The sequence below is a fragment of the Arvicanthis niloticus genome, chromosome 5, assembly GCF_011762505.2.
Source record: "Arvicanthis niloticus isolate mArvNil1 chromosome 5, mArvNil1.pat.X, whole genome shotgun sequence".
NCBI lineage: Eukaryota > Metazoa > Chordata > Mammalia > Rodentia > Muridae > Arvicanthis > Arvicanthis niloticus.
The window spans coordinates 10,873,396-10,897,901 of record NC_047662.1 but is presented as its reverse complement, the minus strand read 5'-3'; the positions used below and the strand labels follow the sequence as shown (position 1 = coordinate 10,897,901).

At 42.0% G+C, this 24,506-nt stretch overlaps 1 protein-coding gene across 1 annotated transcript; it reads left to right on the top strand.

Annotated features, from left to right (window-relative positions):
- Positions 1 to 12,565: 12,565 nt before the first annotated feature.
- LOC117708331 (PRAME family member 20-like) lies at positions 12,566 to 23,862 on the top strand. The gene is given in 4 exon segments (XM_076933503.1): positions 12,566 to 12,858; positions 13,634 to 14,203; positions 23,293 to 23,831; positions 23,834 to 23,862. Coding segments are annotated over 4 exon segments (1,431 nt in total).
- Positions 23,863 to 24,506: the final 644 nt, after the last annotated feature.

Here is a 24,506-nt window from a genome sequence, read left to right as displayed (position 1 = left end):
AATAATATTCATGGCAAGTTAATTTCTAATAGGAATCACAAGAAACCTACATGTCCCTCAAATGAAAAATGGATAAAAAAATGTGGTACATCTACACATTGGACTACTATTTAGAGATTAAAATCAAGGATATCGGGAATTTTGCAAGGAAATTGATTCAAATAGAATATAAGATAGTGAGTGAGGTAACCTAAACACAAAGACATGTATGCTATGTACATGTATGATAAGGGGCTTCTTTGAAATGGCTCAGCAAGTAAAGTTGATGCCTGCATCAGCATCATCACCCGACTTTAATCTCTGAAAAGAGGGTGCTGATTCCATAAAATATATACTTGACCTCCATGAGAGTGTCATGGAATGGTCACATGCACCAAATCCCAAAACTAAGAAAAAAAAACTTTGCTTTTATTTAACTAAAACAAAAATCTGTCTCCAGTTCCACCAACCTATTGCCCTTTGCTAGCTTCCATGTGATCCATCCAACCACACAATGCAAAAATGTAAAATACAGGCAGGCAGACAGGCATCCATATAGGGGAAACAAAAAGAAAGAATGTTAGGACTTTTTAATCACATCTGTATTCAGACACTGTTTCACAGGCCAACTTTGAGGCAGCAGAGGCAGGCAGATCTCTGATTTCAAGATCAGCCTCTTCTACAAATTCCAGAAAAATAGGTGCTACACATAGAGATCATGTTTCAAAACAAAACAAATATCAACAAAAACCATCAATAACAACAACCACAATAAGAACAACAACACAAAATGAAAAGTAACAAATACAACACGAAACAAACAAATTAAAAATCAAAACTAACACAAGAAGCACAATGAGGTTTACATGTGAAATGGTGGGTATCACGGCCTTTCCCTAAATATTTAAAATAACTTTGATCATATTCCTGGAGAGCCCCCACTTATCTTCCTGTGCCTCATTGCTACTCTGCCAAAACGCTGGGAGTTCATTTTGCATCATTAAGTGGTTTCTCCATTTATGCACATCCAAACCTATAAGATAGGGAAAAAAATGGATAATTTTCTAGATACCACATACCAACGTAAAATCAGAATCAAGTAAACTATCTAAACAGACCCATAACACCTAAGGAAATAGTAGCAGTCATTAAAAGTCTACAAATGAAAAGAAGCACAGGGACAGACCGTTTTAGTGCAAAATTCTTTGACTTTCAAAGGAGACATAATGCTAGCACTCCTCACACAATTCCACAAAATAAAACAGAAGAAACACTACCCAATTCATTTCATGATGTCACATTTACATTGATAACTAAGACACACAAAGACCCAACAAAGAATGAGATTTTCTGTTGGGCCTTGGATGAGGTAACTTCATTTAACCTGACACCTTTAGTCACGGTAGGACACAGGTAGAGGGCTTGATTAACAAGTCTCCACCTCCAGAGATTTAAATATTAATGAATTATCAAAAGGCCAGGGGCATAGCTAATTAAATTATTCCCTCCCCTTTCTCCCTTAAGAGTTTGGTCTCCCTTGGCTTTTGGCGGGAGAAGCGTGTACCACTTACATCCAATAACCAGGTCACGAACAATAAAGCTTTGGAAAACCTGACTCCACGTGTAGCATGGTCTCTCCGCCTGATTCCCAGCTTTTGGAACCCTGGAACCTTGTTGATGTAGCCGCCGGCCCGCCCACCGACAGCTGCATGACCTCCGCTGGTGATGTGGGAAGCCCGCCCGGGACCCTGCTGCTGGATTCCCTCCCCCCCACCCTCGAGATTTCTTCATGTTAAAAGTCTTGAAGAGATCAGGAATTGAAGGCACATGCCTGAACTTAATAAAGACCATAAAGATGAAATCAGCAGCCAGTATGAAATTAAATTGAGTGAAACTTGAAACATTCTCACTAAAATCAAAGACAAGTCAATACTCCCCAGTCTCTATTTTTTTAATACAATACTAGAACTTCTAGCTAGAGCAAATAAGACAACAAAATAAAGTCACCGGGATACAAGCAGTAAAGAATTCTAGGTATTACTACTTGTGGATGATATGATAGCATACATAAGTGACCGCCAAAATTCTGCCAGAGAAATCCTACATTGAAAAACAGGTTCAGCAATGTGGGTAGATATAAAATTAATTCAAACAAACCAGTAGCCTTCCTCCATACACAGGACACATGAGCTGAAAAAGAAATTAGTGAAACAAAATCCTTCACAATAGTCAAATAATGTAAAATATCTTCTTGAAACTCTAAACAAGTAAGTGAAAGGTCTTTATGAGAATAATGCAAAGTCCATGAAAAAGGAAACTGAAGATGATCTCAGAGGAGGGAAAGCTGTCTGATGCTCATAGAATTGTAGGTTTACTATAGTCAAATGGCCATCTTACCAAAAGCAATCTACAGATTCAGTGCAATCCCCATGAAAAGTCCAACTCAATTCTTTGCAGAGCTAGAAAGAGCAGTTCTGAACTTCATGTGGAATAACAAAATAACCCAGGACTGAAAAACAATTCTGAACCATAAAAGCACTTTTTGTTGGAATCACTATCCCTGTCCTCAAGCTCTACTAAAGATTAACAGTGATAAAAACCACATGATATTGGTAATGACACAGACTAGTTGATCAATGCAATAGAATTGAAGACCCAAAAATATACCCACATGCCTATGGATATTTTATCTTTGACAAAGACTCTAAAACCATACAATGAAAAAAGAAAGCATCTTCTACAAATGGTGCTGGTCTAACTTGATGTCTGCCAGTAGGAGAATGTAAAGTGATCTATTTCTATCTCTTTATAGAAAGCTTGCATCCAAGTGGATTAAGGACCTCCACATAAAACCAAATACATTGAATCTAATACATCAGAAAGTGGGAAATAGCACTGGACATGTTGACACAGGGGAAAGTTTCATGAACAGTACAACAGTTACTCAGTCTCTAAGATCAACAATTGACAAATGGGACCTCATGAAACTGAAATACCTCTGTAAAGCAAAAGACACCATCAATAAGACCAAACAGCATCCAACAGATTGGGGAAAGATCTTTACTAACCCTACCTCCAATAAAGGGCTAACATCCAAAAATACAAAGAACTGAGTAAGTTAAACTCTAGAAAACCAAATAACCCAATTAAAAATTGTAATACATAGCTAAACAGAGAATTCTCTTGTAGGAATCTGGAATGGCCTAGAAGCACTTAAGGAAAATGGTGAAAGCCCTTAGTCATTAGTGAAATGAAAATCAAAATTACTCATAGATCTCACCTTATAACAATCACGTTGGGTAATATAAAAAATTTAGGTAGCAGCAGATGCTGGGGAGATCGTTGAGAAAAGCTACACTCCTCCATTTCTTCTGGAATTGTAAGCTGGTACAAACACTTTGGAAATCAATATGGCAGTTCCTCAAAAAAAAAAAAAAAAAAAAAAAACAACTTGAAATAATTGTACCTGAAGACACAGCTATATATCTTCTGGGCACATACTCAAAGATGTTTCACCATACTACAAGGGCACATGCTCCACTATGTTCATTGCAGCCTTATTTAAAATAGCCAGAAGCTGGAATCCACCCAGAAGTCCCTCAATGGAAGAATGGAAACAGAAACTGTGGTACATTTACAGAATGGACATACACCAGGGGCAGACTCAATATGATCCTGTGGTGGCTTTTATTGCTCTTTCCTGTGTACCCTTGTGGTCCTAGGGGCAGCTCTGGGTGTCTGCCTGTCACTGAATAAGTGTAGCTGACAACTGTGCACTCACACACTCCCACATTGACGGTGACACTCATCAGTCTACAATTGAGTGATTTGAGAAAACAACTCTAACAGGGTGAACTGGGAGCTCATTGCCATTCCTGGGTCACTCTGTCTTGGGCATAGTCTCTTTCCCTCCCACTTTTGATCAACATTGCCACTAGGAGAAAAAGTAAGCCCATAGTGCTGCCTTGAGCTGTAAGCACTCCTCCTGCCCTTCCAGACTACCTAGTTCTAGCACTGGGGACAGGAACAAACAGAGGCAGTCTTCTATTTCCTTTAATATGTAACTTCTTGTCTGAGCAATTAAACTCTTCTAGTTATCCTTCTGGTAAATGGAAATACTTTTGTTTCATCATGATCAGGGTCTATTTATTTTTATTAAATGATTTAAATAAAACTTTTGACATTTTTGGCCCAGGCAGTGGTGGCGCATTCCTTTAATCCCAGCACTTGGGAGGCAGAGACGGGTGGATTTCTGAGTTCGAGGCCAGCCTGGTCTACAGAGTGAGTCTCAGGACAGTCAGGACTACACAGAGAAACCCTGTCTCGAAACACCAAAAAAAAAAAAAAAAAAAAAAAAAAAAAAAAAAAAAAAAAAAAAAAAAAAAAAAAAAAGAATTTTTGATATTTTTGACCAACTTTCCCAAGGTTAAATGCTTCATCTAATCCTTTTGACCTTGAACTGAGAGTCTCAGAAATTCTCAAAAGAATTAATGGAGCAGCATTAAGCTAATCAGCCTTATTTCATATGATGGAAAGAACACTAAAAGTCATATGCAGTGGCACACAGCTATAGTCCTAACTATGGAGGAAATTACACCAAAGGTCATGTTAAAGTGCAATAGCCTTCTGGGAGTCCCAGAACTATGGTTAAGAAGAAGATCTAAGATGGGAAGGGACCAGAGCCTGAGAGATGGAGGGCTCAGGGCTTAAGAGGGCTTACTGCTCTCTGAAGAGCCAGAGGTTAGGTCTTGCCACTCACATTAGGGATGACTCTGGAAACAGTAGTTCCACGGAATCAAATGTCCTCTTATGGCCTCTACAGGTAACCTACACACACACACACACACACACACACACACACACACACACAGCAAAATAAACCTTTTTCTTTTTTAAACATTTGGGACCATATCATGAAGGCCTCTGAAAGGATGAGCATTGTTTCTTGAGACAGAGTGTTGTCTTGAGCTGTAAGCACTCCTGTCCCTTCCAGACTACCTAGTGATAGTTCTGGGTAGAGGAACAAACAGAGACAGTCTTTTATTTCCTTTAACATATAACTTCCTGTCTTCACTTTTAAACCCTTCTAGTTATCCCTCTGGTAAATGAAAAGGCTTTTGTTTCATCATGATCTGGGTCTACTTGTTTTTATTAAGTGATTTAAAACTTTTGACATTTTTGACCAACTTTCCCAAGGTTAAATGCTTCATCTAATTCTTTTAACCTTGAATGAAGAGTCTCAGAAATTCTCCAAAGAATTAAAAGAGCAGTATTAAGCTAATTAGGCTTATTACACAAGATGGAAAGAATACTAAAAGTCATGTGCACTGGCACACAGCTATAGTCCTAACTCTTGTGAGGCAGAAGCAAGAGTATAAGAAGTTCAAAGTCACGTTTAGTTACACAGAGAGTCTACGGACAGTCTGGGTTACCTGAAGCAATGATACACATTGCCTGGAGATGTGCCCAGCATGCCTGACACCTGGTTCAATCCTCAGCACTAAAGAAAACACACAGCAGCTCTTAGCATCTAATCCCATCATTTAGGGCACTAGTTCTCAACCTGTGATCAAATACCAAATGTGCTGCACATCAGCTATCTACATTCCGTTCCATAACAGCAGCAGAACTACAGTTGTAAAGTAACAACAAAATAGTTTTATATTGGGAGGTCGCCCCACCTGTCTTAAAGGGCTGCAGGATTAGGATTGAGGAGGTGAAAGTGGAGGTGGGGGCAAGGATCAGGAATTCAAGGTCATCCTTAGCCAGACAGCAAGTTTAAAGGTGGATTGTGCCACTGGACACATTGCTTTGGGGTGGGTGGGTGAGTGGGGTAATGCAAAGAAAATCATGAATGTGTAGATGAATCTTGTCAAATTCCGTTCTTGGACTAGTTGAGATAGCATTGCATTTGTTTTTGTTGATTTAATTAAGTATAGAAATGGATTTCTTTTCTTTGTGGTTTTGTTTTTCAAGGCAGAGATTCTTTGTGTAACCCTGGCTGTCCTGGAACAAGCTCTTGTATGTTGAGAGCCGACTTTTAGCAGAAAGCGGCTAGATTATCTTTGCAGCCATCTGGAACCATATACCCTGATAAGAAATTTGGTTTTCAATAGCCTACAACAGCTGAAGCACACTCTGATATCCCACATATTTTGTGTTGCTGTTTACTGCCCCCAGCTGCAAGGCGCACGTGGTAGCCACGCCTGCAAGGCATGCAGTTCATGTGCTGTCCAGGAACTATCTACACCATACATGCCTGTAAGGCACACGGTGCACGTGCTATCCATGCTATAGACACCTGTAAGGCTTAGGTCATATCCACACCTGCAAGGCATGTGGCAAAAGCTTATAAATACCTCAGAATTCCCTTCAATAAAAAAGAGACTTAAGACTTGAGACTTGATCAGACTTTCTGTCTTGTCCCATTCTTTGCGTCTCCTGCCTCTGCAGCCCCACTCTCTCTCTTGACCAAAGCACTTAGCCCCCAAGAGCCTTGAGGCAGAGTAAAGGCCTCAACACTTGTAGACCAGGCTGATATGGAACTCACAGAAGTTCAATTGTGCTTGTCTCTGGAATGTTGGGATTAAAGGCCCACACCTGACAACCAGAGTGAAATCTCAGGAACCCAAGTAACAGTAGAAGGTGCAAAATGTGTTTGATGCCTATTCTCATGGAGTGACAGGCTTACCACTCCTACCTGACAACCATACATGACATACAGCACACAGAATGTGTAGTTTAGGTGGTGGTGTTTTGAGACAGGTCTTCACTATGTAGGCAGGTTGGAATTTTCTATATAAACAAGGCTGGCCTTGAATTTATAGGTCCATCTGCCTTCTGAGTGCTGAAATTGGGTTGCCTATGCCACCACACCACACTAGACAACAGAGAGAGAGACAGAGAGAGAGAGAGAGAGAGAGAGAGAGAGAGAGAGAGAGAGAGAACAGAAAATCTGAATCCTTGATAATTAAATCAGATGTTAAACATAACTCACCTTTTGTACTTTCAGACTTAGAAACTGTGGTTCTACATGTTGGGATAACAGATACATAGGAACAGCTGTTCTGTTCGAGATGCCAAAATGGCAGCAAAGCTGAATGGTGAGGCCAGAAGACAAACAAGCAGTTTACAGACCCACCAACAGACATTCTCTACCCAGTAGTAGCAGCTGCTATTAACCCAACAGCAAATCCAAGTCTGGATATAACAGTGTCCTGTCTGAAGGGAATCAAATCAAGTGACACTGGCTGCATGGTGCCTTTCTGTGGAGGGAAGGCATGAAGAATGGCTGTCTTCATAGACCTGTTTCTCTATGGAATATTTGTAACCTTTTGATGTCAAAGAATGAAAGGTTTGGGGTTTTGTTATTATTATTTAGATTTATTTCTTTGTGTGTGTGTGTGTTTTACCTGTGTGCATGTATGTCTGTGCACCGTGTGTGTGTGTGTGTGTGTGTGTGTGTGTGTGTGTGTGTGTCTGCAGAAAAGTTAGTTCCCTTGAAACAGGAGTTATAAAAGGTTGTGAGCTGCCATGTGAATAGTGGGAACTGAACCTGGGTCCTCTAGGAAGAACAGCCAGTGCTCTTAACCACTAAGCCATTTCTCAGCCTCTATTTCTATTTAAGGGAATTGTTTGGTAATCGGGCTTGACATAAAGTATCTTTTCTAGCTGAGCCATCTTCTTAACTCTGTGTTTGAGACAGGGTTTCATGTAATCCAGACTGTCCTCTCATTATGTAGCTCAGGCTGTCTCAAACTTCTACTCCTCTAGCTTTTACATCAAAAGTGTTAGGACTACAGGCCAGAGCCTGCAAGTCCACTGTTGTTTGGTATTGGTTTGGTTTCAGGTTTCAGTCTAGGTAAACAGACTAAATGCTTTGTTACATCTGTTCCCTAAGGCCTAAGGCAGTGCTCACTCACTGGGAAGTGTAGGTGTTTGTGGTGTGAATTCCCAAAGGTTTTGAAACTCACTTGGATTTTACAATTGAATTTCACAGTTTCCCTTTTAATTACTAAACACAAGGAAAACCAAACCTCCTTAAGAGGTTTGCTGGGTGGAGATTCCAACTTCTAATCAGCTAGTAGCAGTTTGCCTCTGAGTTCCAGCTGTGAAGGGGAGATTTGAGTAGCAAGGTGTTAAGGCTGCAGCAGAACCAGAGAAGACTTCTGGGAACTTGGAGTCACAGGCAGGCAGCCTGGCTTGGATAGAAAGTTCTCTGTCCCATCTGGTGAGTCACTCACTTCCACTGAGACCCTTCTTCTCTCTTTCCCCCAAATGAGGCCCTTGGTAGTGCCACCTAGAATCCTGCTCCACTGAGGTTGGAGGGTCAGGTTACTTCTTGAGCTCAGGAGTTCTAAGCTAGACTGAGCAATATAGCTGGGCTGCAAGGGGTGCTGGAGGATCTCAGCACTGTCTACAGCCAATCTCTGGTAGCCAAGTGCGTATTCACTTGGTATGCTATGATCTTGATTCAGACCCTTAGGTAAATGGAATATTTCCCTGGTTTGGGGACAATCTTGTTATGTATCCCAGGCTAACCTGAATCTTACAATGGTTGATTTCCTGCACTGTGTATCACATGAATGCCTGGAGCCTGTGAAGCCTAGAAGAGTCCTAGAATCAGAGCTGTAAGCCATCATGTGGCTGCTGAGAATTCAACCCAAGTTCTCAAAGCAGCCAATTCACTTAGGCACTGACCTATCCCTCCACTTTCCGAACCCCTGTTTTTGAGGTCTCACTATGTTACCCTGGCCTGGCCTTGAATTCAAAGATATCAGCCTGCCTCTGCCTTCCAAGCACTGCTGTGGTTAAAAACATTTACAAACATGCTCAGCCTTGCCTAATCATTTTAATTTCTGCTTTTCGCTTATTTTGCATTATTATTATTATTATTATTATTATTATTATTATTATTATTATTATCATTTTGTTGAGAACACAGTCTCTACATAGTCCTGGTTGTCCTAGAACTCATTAGGGAGACCAGGCTGGCTTCCATGTGATCATCATGTTTTTGCCTCTGGAGTGCTGGGGTTAAAGACACAAAACCCCCACACTTGGTTATTTACATTAAATTTAAAGCAAGACTTTAGTGGCACAGGCCTGTAAACTTGCAAAACCGAACCAGGAAAAATATGGGTTAGAGGCCAGCACAAAGTAAATAGGGAGACTCTCATGTTAGAAAAAAAAATAGTAGAGGTATGTTGTGAAATGCTGTCCTGGTGCCCACGAGCCATTAACCTCTTTATCATATCAGCTGTGGTTACTTGATCATGTCTATTGACCTTCCATTCAGGGAGGGACACTAGCCCCTCACCTGTGGTGCACCCATGCCAGCTGTATGCATTTCTGCCCTAACTGTTCCTGCTATCAGGAGGCTGAGTATGTTGGAGCAGATGGTTCACTGAAGGAAGGGTTCCATCTTTGCAGCTATGGGGATGTCATGTTGGGGTGGGACTGTGTTGTCACTATTTGGGGGTCACTTAGGCTTCTGTATATAACCTCACCCAGGATCTTGTATAAAAATCTGATAAGTTCATTGGCTGGCCAAGTTGAACTTCAGTGGGAAGCTCCCATGTCACCATTGGTGGTTTACCTGGGGTGACAACTTATTAGTTCACATCTACCCAGGGATTGTTCATAAAGTTGGGTTGACACAGTAGGCAATTGCTCCATCACTGAGTCACATTCCCAGCCTAACTTGCTTATTTATATCATAATGTTCATGCACTGCTCAGAGATGTCAGAAGAGAGCCCTGCATCCATTGGAACTGGGGTTACAAATGACTGGGCGATCTATGTAAGTGTTGGGCATCAATCCCGGGTCCTCTGCAGCAGGAAGCAAGCTTCATCTTAGTCTTAGGACTAGTGTCATGGAGTTGGGCAGCATTTGGTTCATGTTTGGTAGATTCCTGGGGATAAGATAGCATTACCTTAGTACACTTATTTTTAAGAGAGAAACACTAGAAAGGAAGGGGGTAATGACTTTGCAAGTTTGTAGAAGGAGGCTGTTTAGGGTTGGGGAGCTACAGCTATAGAGTTCAAAGTTCAATGAGGACAGAAACCCAGTCATTGAGAGACTTCTAACATGGAATTTTGACCTTTGTTTTCTGAGTTGGTGGGGCTGGGGGTGGGGGTTTCACTCTTGAGCCCCACATGGGAATCATTATGGAGTCTAGGCTAGTCTCAAATTCAGGGACATCCTCCTGTCTCGGCCTCATGAACTAGTATTACATGTAAGCAGCAGCAGTGAAAATGTACACTTTTCATTAAAAAGTACAGAAAACTTCCAGATGTGATATTACACACCTTTTATCACAGTCCTTGGGTGACAGAAGCAGGAGGATCTCTGAGTCTGAAGCCCGCCTGGTCTACTAAAGAATTCCAGGCCAGGGCTAGATTAAGAGAGACTCTGTCTAAAAAAAAAAAAAGAAATAAAAATTTACAAAAACCCAAGGCAAACAATTTTTTTTAAAAGATTTATTTATTTTATATATGTGAGTATACTGTTGCTGTCTTCAGACATACCAGAAGAGGGTATGAAATCCCATTACAGATGGTTGTGAGCCACCATGTGGTTGCTGGGAATTGAACTCAGGACCTCTGGAAGAGCAGTCAGTGCTCTTACTCCTGAGCCATTTCCAGCCTGAGGCAAACATTTTTATTTTTAAAGTCCTCTCATTTTGGAGTTGAGAATGCAGTACTATACAAGTTATATGATCCTAAATTCTAAGCTACATATTTTACTGAATTAGATTATTATTATTATTATTATTATTATTATTATTATTATTATTATTATTGAGATGGGTCTCTCTCTGTTGAGTTCAAGGTCAGCCTGGACTACAAAGAGAAACCCTGTGTGTGTGGGGGTGGGGGGTGAGAATGGGGGCTTTCTGTCTGGAGACCAAGCATGTTGGTCCATATCTTTAATCTTAGCTCTGGGTAGGCAAGCAGATCTCTGAGTTCAAGTCTAGCCTGGTCTATCTACATCTTCACAGTGATTTTCCATTCTGACTACATAGTAATAACATACATAATAATACATACATAATAATAATAGCCTAGAACTGGAGAGATGGCTCAGTGGTTAAGAGCACTGACTATTCTTCCAGAAGTTCTGAGTTCAATTTCCCAGCAACCACATGGTGGCTCACAACCATCTGTAATGGGATCTGATGCCTTCTGCTGATGTGTCTGAAGACAGCTACAGTGTATTAACATAATAAATAAATAAATAAATAAATCTTAAAAATGACTCAGCCTGATAAGTAAGTATATACATACATATAAACATACATAAGGCTGGGAAACATATACAACATTATATATAGATATACACACTGGTAAAATGCCCATGGACATAAAAAGAAGTATTTAAAACACTTAATTTAGATGGTTGTGGGGACAAAGGCAGTTAATCCCAGCACTCAAGAGGAAGAGGCAGTTTGAGTCCAGCCTCCAGAGTGAGTTTCAGGACACCCAGGATTACACAAGAGACAAAAGCAAAACAAAAATGCCCATCTTAATTAAAACAAACAAGCCTCTTGATTTTGGCGTCTTATAGTTCTGTGTTCTGTGTTTGAAAATACTGTTCTGCTGATTTCCCTTCTTCATCGTTGCCAACTAACCACAAGATGCCTGAGCAAGACACCAAATGTCTGCATCATCAGTGCACTTGAAACTGTGTGGATTCAAATATTTGCTACTGCTTTGCACACATGAGAGAGCCAGTTGGTTCTGCAAGAAACATTAGAGCCTCCATGTCAGATAAATTGAACAAAATATTTAGTTTGTGTACACTTAGTATTTTCATGACTGGTTGGAGAGGCAGAAAGTTAGGGTAAAGATATCTTGTTGAAGTTTCATGTAGCCCAGGCTGATGTCCAGTTTGCAAAGTAGTTGAGGCTGACCTTGATCTCTTGATTCTCCTATCTTTCTTTTGAGACAGGGTTTCTCTGTAGCTCTAGCTGTCATGGAATTCCCTATGGAGACCATGTTAGCCTCAAACTCAGAGATTCACATATCTCTGCCTCCTAGGATTAAAGATGTACAGCACCATGACTGCTTTTAATTTATTTCATATGTATATGAGAGTTTGCCTTCATATATATCAGATTTCCTGGACCTGGAGTTACAGGCAGTTGTGAATTGACAGGCAAAAGCTGAGAATCAAATCCAGGTACTCTATAAGAGCAACAAGTGCTCTTAATTGCTGAGCCATTGTCCTAGCTCTAGACCTCCTGTCTTTCAAGTGTTGGGAACACAAGCCTGTGCACTCTCAGCCATGCAGGGTCTTGAGTGGAGGTTAAGAGAGTTTAAGTGAGCTTCCAGGATCCTCAGGACTCCCTTTGAACTGACAAGGATGAGGATAAAGTGGGCTGCGCCCAATGATGCTTGAGAGAAGACAGCTACTGCAACCAGCAGTGTGTGCTTTGGGTTTAAGCTCAATGGAACCCAGAGTGGACTGAGCAGTGACTGTGGCCCTGTGATGGGTGAGAAGGGTTGTCTAAGTCCTAACATAAAAATAGATGTTCTTTTTTAGATGCTTCTCCAGGATTTTTACCCCTGAAGAACCACCAAGATGAGCAGCAAGCCCCTACTCACTCTCCAGGAGCTGGCAGGACAGAACCTTCTGAGGAATGAGGCCTTGGCCATCATTGCTTTGGAGGACTTACCCATACTATTCTTACCACAACTGTTGAAACAAGCCTATGATGGTAATCATTGTAAGGTCCTGAGGTCAATAGTGTCTTCCTGGCCTTTCCCCCGCCTTCCGCTTGGAGTTCTGAGGAAGAGGACACCCTACTTGGAGACTCAATTACAAGTTGTCTTAGAGGAGATTGATAAGCTGCTTATCCAGAAGGTTCGCCCCAGGTGAGGAAGACTTAGATACACTCAGAGGGTAGCCCAGAAAGTCTAGAGCAGAGATGAAGGGAGTCAGGTGTGGAAGGGTGCAAGGATGGGGTGGAGGATTCTGATGCCATCAACTTGGAGAACCACGGACGATTTGGCCATTGCTGTGCCATCTTGGAAAGGGCTGTGGAGTGTGTGGGACACATGTTGGATACAGCAGTGGCTGAAGGCCTTCCGCTGCTTTCCGAAGGTACTAGAAATGGAATAGGGACATGCCAAAGTCCATGGAAAAAAGTGAGACACAGAATGGAAGGCCAACTTCAGGGATAGAATAAAGACACACTTCAGGGAGTTGGAGAGATAGTTTAGAGGTTGAAAGCACTGGCTGCTTTTCCAAGGGTCCTGAGTTCAATTTCCAGCCACCACAAGGTGGCTCACAACCATCAGTAGTGGGATCTGGTGCCCTCTTCTGGTTTTCATGCATATGTGCAGGCAAAACACTACATAATAAATAAATAAATCCTTTTTTTTTTTTTTTTTTTTTTTTTGTTTTGTTTTGTTTTGTTTTTCGAGACAGGGTTTCTCTGTATAGCCTTTGGCTGTCCTGGAACTCACTCGGTAGACCAGGCTGGCCTCGAACTCAGAAATCTGCCTGCCTCTGCCTCCCAAGTGCTGGGATTAAAGGCATGCGCCACCACCGCCCGGCAAATAAATAAATCTTACACACACTCACACACTCTTTAGATATTGCCCCCTTGCCTACCTGCTGAAACTTGTTTTTCTGTTTTACCCACAGGAAGTACAAACTAAGAGTGCTGGATTTACGGTCTGTGGGACAACACTATTTGGATGTGTGGCCTGGGTCCATGGATGACTGGTTACCCAAGACCACTCAAGCAGATCCTTGCTGTTCTAAGACAGTAGTAACACATCCCTTGAAAGTAGCAGTGGACTTGTATCTCAAAGATAGAGGCCAGAGTAGGCTGTTCTCCTACCTTGTTCAGTGGAGTGATAGGAGGAAAGGGTTGTTACAGCTGTACTGTAATAAGCTTCAGATTTGGTCACCATCCCATCAAAACTACAGGAGGCTCTCACAAAAGGTGAGCCTGGAGCACGTAGAAACACTGGGCCTGCATTCTTCCTGCAGTCCATCCTTTTTGCTTAACTTGGCTCCTTACCTGCGCCAAATGAGGAACCTGTGTAAACTTGCTCTCTCCAACATCCGTGAAGAGAACTTTGTCTCCCCAGAGAAGAGGAGGCGTATCATCACCAGGTTTACCTTGCAGCTCCTTAAGCTGGAGAGACTGCAGAAGCTGCATCTCGATGCTGTCTGCTTCCTTGAGGGACACCTGGACCAGCTGCTTGGGTAAAGACATGCTCTGCAGAGCAAAGCCAAGCCTATTCCTTTACATTAGTGGGTACTTGAGTCCCTGCAGCCACTGTAGGTTGACACTACCAAGGCATTAGCATATCAGGGTGTCATTTTCATGTCTGCTCTGGCCTGGAGAGAAGTCTCACATAATCACTAATGGAAAGATGCAGGTCTAACCTGGGCTTGGTGATCTTCAAAGGGATGCATGCTGAGAAGCCCATTAGAAATCAATGAGATCTAGTGAGTGGCTTCTGTTTTTTCCTTAGCTAGTGTGTTTCAACTAAGAGGGAAAGAGGCAAGTGAAGAGGGCATTGTTACAACTAATTGTATTAGGTTCCCATCTGTCCTCTATTCAGCAGGCATGTGAATAGTCACATCAGTTTGCCTACAATTTCTCATATAGGAAATACTGAAATTTTTCTGTAAATGTAATGGTGCTATTTAAAAAAAAAAAAAATTATCCTGTAGAAATGGAGAAACACTTCTAAGAGCTCTTAACAGGCATTTTCCTTGGCACCAAGCTGAAGTGTGAATCATTTTGCCTCTCTTGATTCTGACTGGCCTATATGTTTTCATTTTCCTCATGACTAGATTTAGTGCAGGCTTATTCATGATGGTAATATCTGAAGTTTCTGAGCATAAATTAAAGTTTGCCCTTTTTGAAGAAATAGGGAAAATTTGCTTTACAGATGTTTTGATATTTTATGTGTATATGTGTGAGTCTGAGTGTAGGTTTGCATATTATTTGCCAGTAGAGATCAGAAGTCATTATGGATTTGATCCCCAGGTACTGTTTCAGGTGAGCTACCATGTTGGTACTGGGAACTGAACCCACATCCTTTCCAAGAACAGCAAATGCTCTTAACTACTCCAGTCAGGCTCTAGCACCTAACTTTGTTTTATATTATTTTGTTTGTTTGTTTGTTTTTTGAAATAGGGTTTCTCTATGTAACCCAAGTTGTCCTATAGACCAGGCTGGTGTCAGTTTCACAGAGATCTACTAAACTTTGCCCCCTACCTTCCTCAGATCACAGTGACAGTGGTCTCTTTATCTTTGTCTCCATTTCCAGTGCTGGGATTAGAAGCAGCTGCAACCTTTATCACTATATTCTAAGCAATTTATTTTGCGTGTTTCAGGAAAATGGGGATGGAGAGCTTCAGCTCTTGTGGAAGTCAAAGGACAATTTGCAGGAGTCAGTTCTCTTCCTTCTATCATATAGATCCCAGTGATAAAATATAGACTGTCAGCCCCTTTGGGGACAGGCTCTTTTATCTGCTAAGGAGTCTTACCCTGGAATAGGCTGGGTTTGTTGTTGTTTGATTAGTTCTTTGCATTTGTTTTGTATTTTTGTTTGTGTTTATGTTTCTCTATCTGTGTGTTTTCAACAAGGTTTCTTTTTTTTTTCAAAAAATTATTTATTTAATTATTTTATATGATACTGTAGCTAGCTGTCTTCAGACACACCAAAAGATGGTATTGGATCCCATTACAGATGGTTGTGAGCTAACATGTGGTTGCTGGGAATTGAACTCAAGACCTCTGGAAGAACAGCCAGTGCTCTTGATCGCTGAGCCATCTCTCCAGCCCTAACAAGATTTCTTTGTGTAGCCCTGGATGTCCTGGAAATCCTTCTGTAAACCTCTGTATATATTATGGCCTCTAACTAGGAACTCTGCTTGCCTCTGCCTCCTGAATGTTGTGATCAAAGGCATGCATCACCACCACCCAGCAGGAATGGGCTTTTTTAAAAATGACTTCTTACTATGTGGCCCAGAATCACCTTGAACACCTTGTTTCTTTTGTCTCAGCTTCCTGGTGTCAATATTACAGTTGTAATACTTAGCTTTTTTTTTCAAGATAGGTTCTCACTTTGTTGCTCTGTCTTTCTTGGAACTTACTGTGTAGACTAGGCTGGCCTCAAATTCACAGATATCTACTTGCCTCTTCCAAGTGCTGGGATTAAAGATGTGCACTAATCTGACTAGTTCCCACACCCAGCTTTGGTGTCTTTTAGTCTGGATAGGTGATGGGTAGTTGGGAGTGTGTAGTAGTGAGGTTGGGGAGGTACAAAGGCATGAAACACTGGACAAATACAGGATTGCTGAGGGTGTGGTTGGTCAATGCGTGCTGCACGGCTTTTGCCAGTCCTTTCTGTGTGCTCCTTGCTTCTTTAGGCATTGTAGAGTGAAAAATTATAAAGGCCATTTTATGAAATATGTGTAGATTTTTTGCCTTACAGAACTGAAAATAAGATTTCAGGCCTTCACATTCCAGGTGAAGGACACTTGCTGGATTACATTCCTCAAGCCTCGCCCAAGGCAGGAAGGCATTCCTGATTACAGATAAAGATGCTACCACCTAGGTGGGGCCCTAGCCCTATAGCCGGAAAAAGTAAAGATAGCAATCTGAAATGGCCGGATAGGGCACAATGGTATGGTAAAAACCACATTTTTGAGAAGAATGCAGGGCGATTTCCACATGACACTAATCATTTAGAGTGAATACCTCTGAATTGTTCCACTGTTTTCATGTTTTGTATCTTTAACAACCCCATCCCACTCCCCTGGTTTGTGGTTTTTCCCTTTAAAACCCTCCAAGGACTGGCCGAGGGGGTCGGACCTTGACTCCAGCGCGAGTACCTGGTCAGACCGCTGGCTGCCAGCTCTTTCCCTAATAAACCTCTGCTGATTGCATCCAGGTATGGTTTCTTGTGATCTTTGGGTGGTCGCGATTCCGGAGGCTTGAGGAAGGGTCTCCCGAGTATGGGAGTCTTCATTTGGGGGCTCGTCCTGGATATGCGACCACCTTAATCCAAGAACCACGCTGGGAGGTAAAGGGACACCGCGGTTTTTTCTGTCTGGTTGTTGTGTGACCTTTTGTATAAATTGCCTGGTTTTTCATGTACTGATTTCTGGTTTTTCATGTGCGGGTTTGCCTAAATCGTCTGATTTCTCGTGTGCTAGGGTTGCCTAAATCGTGTGCTGTTTTGTCTAGGTTTGTTTAAGTTATTTGGTTTCTAAGTTGTTTGTGCCCGTCTGTCTGAATTATTTGGTTTCTGAAAAGTGCACTTCGGTTTGGACTAGCAGCTGTTTCTGTCTCGTGAGGGGCAGTAAACCATTTTTGTTTCGAGAGGAGACAAATGAGTGATTAGCAGACGTGCTGGAGAGTCACTAGCTGCTGCACCCCCAGAGACGTTTGGGGGTTCATCTAGGTGCCGGGGAGGACGTGGAATCCCTCTAGGCTGGCACAGGTTTGCATCTAGGTGCCGGGGAGGACGTGGAATCCCTCTAGGCTGGCACAGGTTTGCATCTAGGTGCCGGAGAGGACGTGGAATCCCTCTTGGCTGGCACTGGCGATTGAGACGGGTTTTTTTGTTAGTCTTTTTGTGTGTTAACAATGAAAACTAGAGAGAAAAGGTCAGAAATGGCCACCGTGGTAGTTGTGCTCTCATGGCAGTGTGTCTATTTTTGGGTTGTTCATTGCTGGTATGTTAGAAATCTGTTAGACTTGGTCCAGCATAGGCTGACCAAGTTGTCTGAATCTGTTAAATCTGAATCTCTGAAGACTGACCGCGTTGTCTGGTTATTGGAGTCTTACTTGGAAGGCGAGAGGACTTCCAGAAGGTCAGGGGATCTGACTGTCAGGTTTCAAGAGACTGAGCGCTCCTACTTGGGAGAAGACGTGGAATCCTTCTCCATCTGGGGTCGTGACCAAATGTAGTTAAGTGTTATTTGTGCCACCCGTGGCAGGGGTGAGCTATCTGTGTTTTATGTACTACACGTGAGAGGGGTGAGTTATTTGTGTTGTTTTTTTATATGTGTGTGTCTTTTCTTGGCAAATCATCTGTGTGTTAGCTGTTAATCTACTGTGTTAAACATCTTGAGTTAAAAATAGGTAACATGATTGCCGGCAGAGAGAGAAATGAAGCCGCCGGTACAAGAATACAACTGCAGAAAGGCGGGCAGGTTCTTTAATAAGGGGCAGCTACCTCGGTTTGTGCTCCTACAGCCTGCCTACCGCATGTAGGGTATGCTTCAGGTAACAGCACATGGAGGGTGCCCTCACCCAGCCCGCACTTGGCGGGCTACAACTCGTGGTTCCCCAGCACAGCAACAGCGTGCAACAGCTACCTAGTTTGGTATTCCTGGCTGTACTGGGTACCTTGAGGTCACTAGTGCAACAAATGGCGGTTTTCCACCTGCCGCCTATGAAGATAGATGAGAACCCAGGTGATAAAAGAAAAAAGAAAAAAACCTGGCAGTGGAGCCAGGACAGCTAGACAAACAGCCGCAGCAAGATTGTTCACCTGAGAGTTAATTATTTTTTTTTTTTTTAAAAAAAAGAGAGACAAGAACTGGTTAAAACTGCTTACTTAATTTAGTTTAAAACTTACTTGTGAGGCAGTCTTGATTTACACAAGAAAAACTGATAATTCGCCCTGCTCTGTGGCTAGGAGAAGGACACCAGCAGAAAGTAGAAAAAAAAGGGGGCCAGCAGTTTTTTAGCTTCTGTAATAAGGAAGTTGATAATGATTTTTCCCAGTTTTATAAGTAAAGGAGTGCTTTTTTCTAAAATTACAGCTTAAAAGTTATAGGCTGCCCTGAGTCAGAAATATATATATATGAGTCAGGAATATATATATATGAGTCAGGAATATATATATATATATATCCTTCAGTTTTGATAAATTTTTTAGCCATTACTGTTTGAGACAATTTCATTATTTGTATGAGATTTTCATTAAGATTTGGTTCAAAGATGAGAGTTCTGACAAGATAAAATTAAAGAAGTGGTGAAGACTTGTGCTCTTACGTTAGACATAAAAATGTTTACTTTATTGTTCTTGTTGTAATCAGAAATAACTCTTTAAAAGGTTTTTATAGAACTATGACCAAAGTTTCTATTTTGTTAAAAGTTAAATTCGAATAAGTGTCAAATGTAACTCAAGTTGCCTTTTAAAAATTGTTAATAACTGTATGAACCTTCAACATCGTAATAGTCCTTACTGTGAAATGCTATAGATAAAGCTATTTGTTCTGATTTGATTTCTTTCTTAGAGCTTCAGAGGTGAGCTCACATTACACCTGTGGACAAGGTTTACAGACTGAATTAGGTTGTGGTTTCTAGTGTGATGTGAACAGCAGTCATGCAGCCTCACAAATGCATCAGTCTACACAGAGTTCAAAGCAATAAATAAGGTAAAAGCCTTGCTTTCACAAGACCTTTGCAGGTTCTGGTCTTCAGATTGGGGACCCCGTCAATTGATCAGGCCGTGGTCAGCAGCAGGTCAATTTGGAGCAGATTTGACTGAGACCTCCATGTGACAGAAGGTAAGGGACACCCAGAGGCCCACGCCAGATTCCGCTGATAGGTCTTGAGAGAGAAGATTATATGAGACCCCACTAAGTTTGATCAGGACACATGAGGTTAAGCAGAGATCAGATAAGTTACCCACAGCCTTTCTAGACTAGCTCATAGAGACATTCTGTCAGTGTAGACAAGGCTCCAGAGGCTACAGAGACTACAAGATAAGTCATTGAAAGATTTAGGAAGTATACTACATATTAAAATGATTGATGGTAATAGCAAGTGAGAGAAGATTTAAAAGAAAGGAATAGAGAAGGTTTAGTGTAAGTCTAGAAGAAAAGAGTAGAGAAGAAGAATAGAGATCAGTTGCTGTGAGTCCACAGGAATAGAGAAGAATAGAGGAGACTAGAGAGAGGTGAAGAAAGAGAAAGGTGACAGGAAAGAATTTACAGAAAGCAGAAAAAAGGGATTCCAATCAAAGAGAGATAAAACTCTTTGAAAAAGACCAGTGTGTGCATCGCAAGTAAAGGAGCCAGCTTCAGGGTCCAAGAGGGGCCTAACAAATAGAAGCCAGGGCCAAGAAATCCCAGGCCTTGAAAAACATCCCAGATGGTGAAGATATTAGCTCTGTGTGAAGACAGTGATTAAGATAGACAGGGTCCTCCTCCAGGCCAATGGGCCAAAATATATTTATGGACTACCCGAAAATGGTGGACTAAGAGATGGGCTGGGTATCCCATTCATTTATGGTCATCCTAGACTGTTCCTACCCTCTGTCGGGTTGAGACTTACTCCCCAGGATTGGGATCCAGACAGGCTGCAACTAACTGACAAGAACTCACGGGTAGAGGAAAGGCTCCTCCTACTGACTCCAGCCGGGAGCCGAGGTAACGTGCTTTACAGACGGGAGCAGTTTTCTCCATGCTGGTCAGAGACAAGCCAGCGCTACTGTGGTGGACACATGCCATCTGGACTGACTCCCCACCCCTGAGGTCATCGGTGCAGAGAACAACCTTGGAACTTGGGGCTGACAAGAAAGCCAACATCTGCATGGACAACAGGTATGCTTTTGCCACAGTCCATGCCTGCAAGGCTATATGCCAAGAGAGGAAACCCTGATGAAACCGGAAGCTGTAAATATTTGTTGCCCAGGATACCAAAAAGGGAGGAGACTCCAGCCTGAGGCAACAACCGGACAGATCAAGTGGCTTGATACAGGAGCCCTCCCAGGTTTGGGGCCTAAAAGAGACAATGGTGCACACAAGAAGGGAGAACTATACTCCCCAGAAAGCAAAGGATTTACCAGGCTAAATAATACACAGATGGACTCTTAAGATATGAGTGCAACCAAGCAGCTAAGAGACTTAAAGCGTATAAGGGACCTTAGGTTCTAAGCCAGAGAAATAATAGGACTTAGAGTAGATAAGAAATACCTAGGAGAAAACAGCCTAGAATAGGGACCTTCCCGAGGTTTCAAGTGTCCTAGGTAATTAGATCAGAGAGCAGTTTTAAGGTAAGTCAGGAATTGAAGATCCACTGTTTATATTGTCTCCGAAGCTCAGGACAGGTAGAGAGAATATACAGGACCCTAAAATTAAACTACCCTTGGGAACTGGCGCTGGCTAGAGTGTCCCTTGTTCTTGCTCCATACCCAGAATGCCCATTTTGTGTGAGAAATGATTTTTCAGGCTACTAAAAGACTGTTCCTGGTGCTGTGGACCATCCGACCTCCTTGAAGTTCACCATCACCACCTGTGACTGATGTCAACTGGAGAAGATCCAGATGCCTGAACAACCCCCTACTCTTTGGCTCCAGGTCTTCTGTTATTCTACAAAGCTAAAGAAGCAGCAGGCCTTGACTCCTGAGACCACCCCAGAGGCACAGGGAAAATGCTGCCTTGGAGGGTGGGACTTAGTGTGTGTACACCCAAGGTTAAATGACAGCTTGTGATTACAAGATTGAAGTTGAAATGTGAATCTAGAGTTATATAGATTTGTTCCTTTTGCAATTTCTCTTTATTATATATGTGATTTTATGTATATGTAGACAGCTATGTGCCACAAAATGTGGAAAAGTCAGAAGACAACTTTGAAAGTGTGCTACAAAGAAAAGGAAATGTTTTGAAACCCCTAGTCAATAGAATAGAGCCCAAGAACCCCTGCTAACAGATACCTAGTGCCTAAAATTGATAAATGGTAGACTTACAGCTCCGGGTTAACACCATGTGTTTCCACTGCTATCTTTGATGAAAACAAAGATTATTGTGTACTTGTCCAGCTAGATCCTGCAGGTACTCTTGAACTGAGTTTGAGATACACCCTAGATGATTCTGCAGACAGCCTATTTTCCTTGACTCTAGCTGTTACATTGTGACTAGGAGTGGCCATAGGTATAGAGACAGGTGTAACTACATTGATACAGACACCTCATTACTTTCATCAGCTGAGGGCTGCCACTGATGTGGATTTGAGAGCCCTAGAACAGTCAGTAACAAAGTTAAGTTGTTACTAGACTTGCTGTTTCTTAAAGGAGAAAGTCTGTGTGCTGCTCTAAGAAAAAATGTTACTATTATGTAGACCATTCAAGAGTGACCAGAGAGTAAATTCAGAAAAAAAGTTAGACCAGAGACAAGATAGAGATGCACCGCAACTTTGATTCGAGAGTTGGTTCAATCCTCCCTTGCTGGACCCCTTGTGATTTTACTTTTGCTCTTAACCATAGGCCCCTACATTTAAAATAGATTAGTAACTTTTGTTAGAGAAAGGATAAATGCTGTTCAGCTTTTTGTGTTGCGCCACCAATATAAGACTTTGGGTCAAGAAAATGGTAATTATTATGACACTGGAGTTTAAACTTTTCTAAAGATCCTAATCGGAAAAAGTGGGGTGAGAATAGACTTATTAATAATTGAGTTTTTATGATTAAAAACATAGCCAAATCGGAAAAAGTGAGGAATGTAGAGTGAAAAATTATAAAGGCCATTTTATGAAATATGTGTAGATTTTTTGCCTTACAGAACTGAAAATAAGATTTCAGGCCTTCACATTCCAAGTGAAGGACACTTGCTGGATTACATTCCTCAAGCCTCGCCCAAGGCAGGAAGGCATTCCTGATTACAGATAAAGATGCTACCACCTAGGTGGGGCCCTAGCCCTATAGCCGGAAAAAGTAAAGATAGCAATCTGAAATGGCCGGATAGGGCACAATGGTATGGTAAAAACCACATTTTTGAGAAGAATGCAGGGCGATTTCCACATGACACTAATCATTTAGAGTGAATACCTCTGAATTGTTCCACTGTTTTCATGTTTTGTATCTTTAACAACCCCATCCCACTCCCCTGGTTTGTGGTTTTTCCCTTTAAAACCCTCCAAGGACTGGCCGAGGGGGTCGGACCTTGACTCCAGCGCGAGTACCTGGTCAGACCGCTGGCTGCCAGCTCTTTCCCTAATAAACCTCTGCTGATTGCATCCAGGTATGGTTTCTTGTGATCTTTGGGTGGTCGCGATTCCGGAGGCTTGAGGAAGGGTCTCCCGAGTATGGGGGTCTTCAGCATGACTTGGGTCTTGCTTGACAATGAGTGAAGTATGTGCAGTTGAGGATGGCGGCAGACCTTAGTACAGATTTTATTATGTAGACTCTTGTGTAGCATCATGGGTACTGATCTGTCAGAGTTACAAAGATTTTGGCCCACATGGTCCTCCTATATTATTCTTGGCCATCCTCCTATACTAGCCATCAATTCCAAGAACTGTTTGCTTTTTTTCTCATTAGGTCTGTGAAGACCTCCTTGGATGACTTGGCAGTGACTCACTGTACTCTCTCAGTATCAGAATGGAACCATCTTTCTGAGTTCCCATGTGTCAGTCAATTGCAACACCTGAATTTGGAAAATGTCAGATTGACTGGTTTAAGTCCTGAACCCCTCCGAGTTCTGTTAGTAAAAGCTGGACCCACCCTGGTGGCCTTGGACTTGGAGGACTGTCACCTTGAGGAGAGCCAGCTCTATGTCATCCTACCTGCCCTGAGCAGGTGCTCCCGGCTCACCAAGTTCAGTTTCTATGGGAACCAAATCTCTATGCCTGCCATGAAGGATCTACTACACCACACTGCCAGATTGATACACCTTAGGCTGGAGCTGTACCCTGTCCCTCAGGACAGCTATGACTACAGCGGTACTCCCCACATGCAAAGGATGCAACAATGCTGTGATGATCTTATGAATTTACTGAAAACCATTAGGGAGCCAGGCAGGGTCTTCTTTGGTACTGACCGCTGTGATCAGTGCTGCAATCGATATATCTATAAGAAAACATTATGTGTAACTGTCAGAGATCTTACTAGCTGTATGCAAATATCAAAAACCTTGGTGGACAGTGGGAGATGAAAGGCAAGGCACAGGTATCTTGTAAGGATATACACAACATATGGTTTTAGGTTGCTTGTTGACTTGTTGACAGTCATGAGAGTGAATTTAGGCAAGATGGATATATAAGGGAAATACTCCAGTATAGTGATTATAAAGTCATATTTGGAACTGGGAAATGTGTATCTTTCCTATCTGTATAATTAACATGGTTTATATTTGTAAAGCTAAGAAAGTTGTGTGGATAGCCACTTGAAATAAAATATACTGAAGTTGCTTTCACATTGTCTCCCTCATTTTGGGAAGACTCTGCTACATCTCAATTGTGTGGCTGGTTGTGGCACATACATGAACCCAAGGCTGTCATCTAATGATTGAAGTAAACTCTGATGAGAGTGTATTGAAGATGCAACCCAAGATACTTGTTGAGCCATGTAGAACATATCAAACAAATTATTTTTTAATTGGTTTGTTTGTTTTTAAAGAAAGAATGTGGTTAAGTACACCAATGATGACTTTTTGTTGTCCTTCCTTCCTTCCTTCCTTCCTTCCTTCCTTCTTTCCTTCCTCTCCTCCTTCTCTTTCTCCATTTTCTAAGAGACAAGGTTACTTTGTATCACCC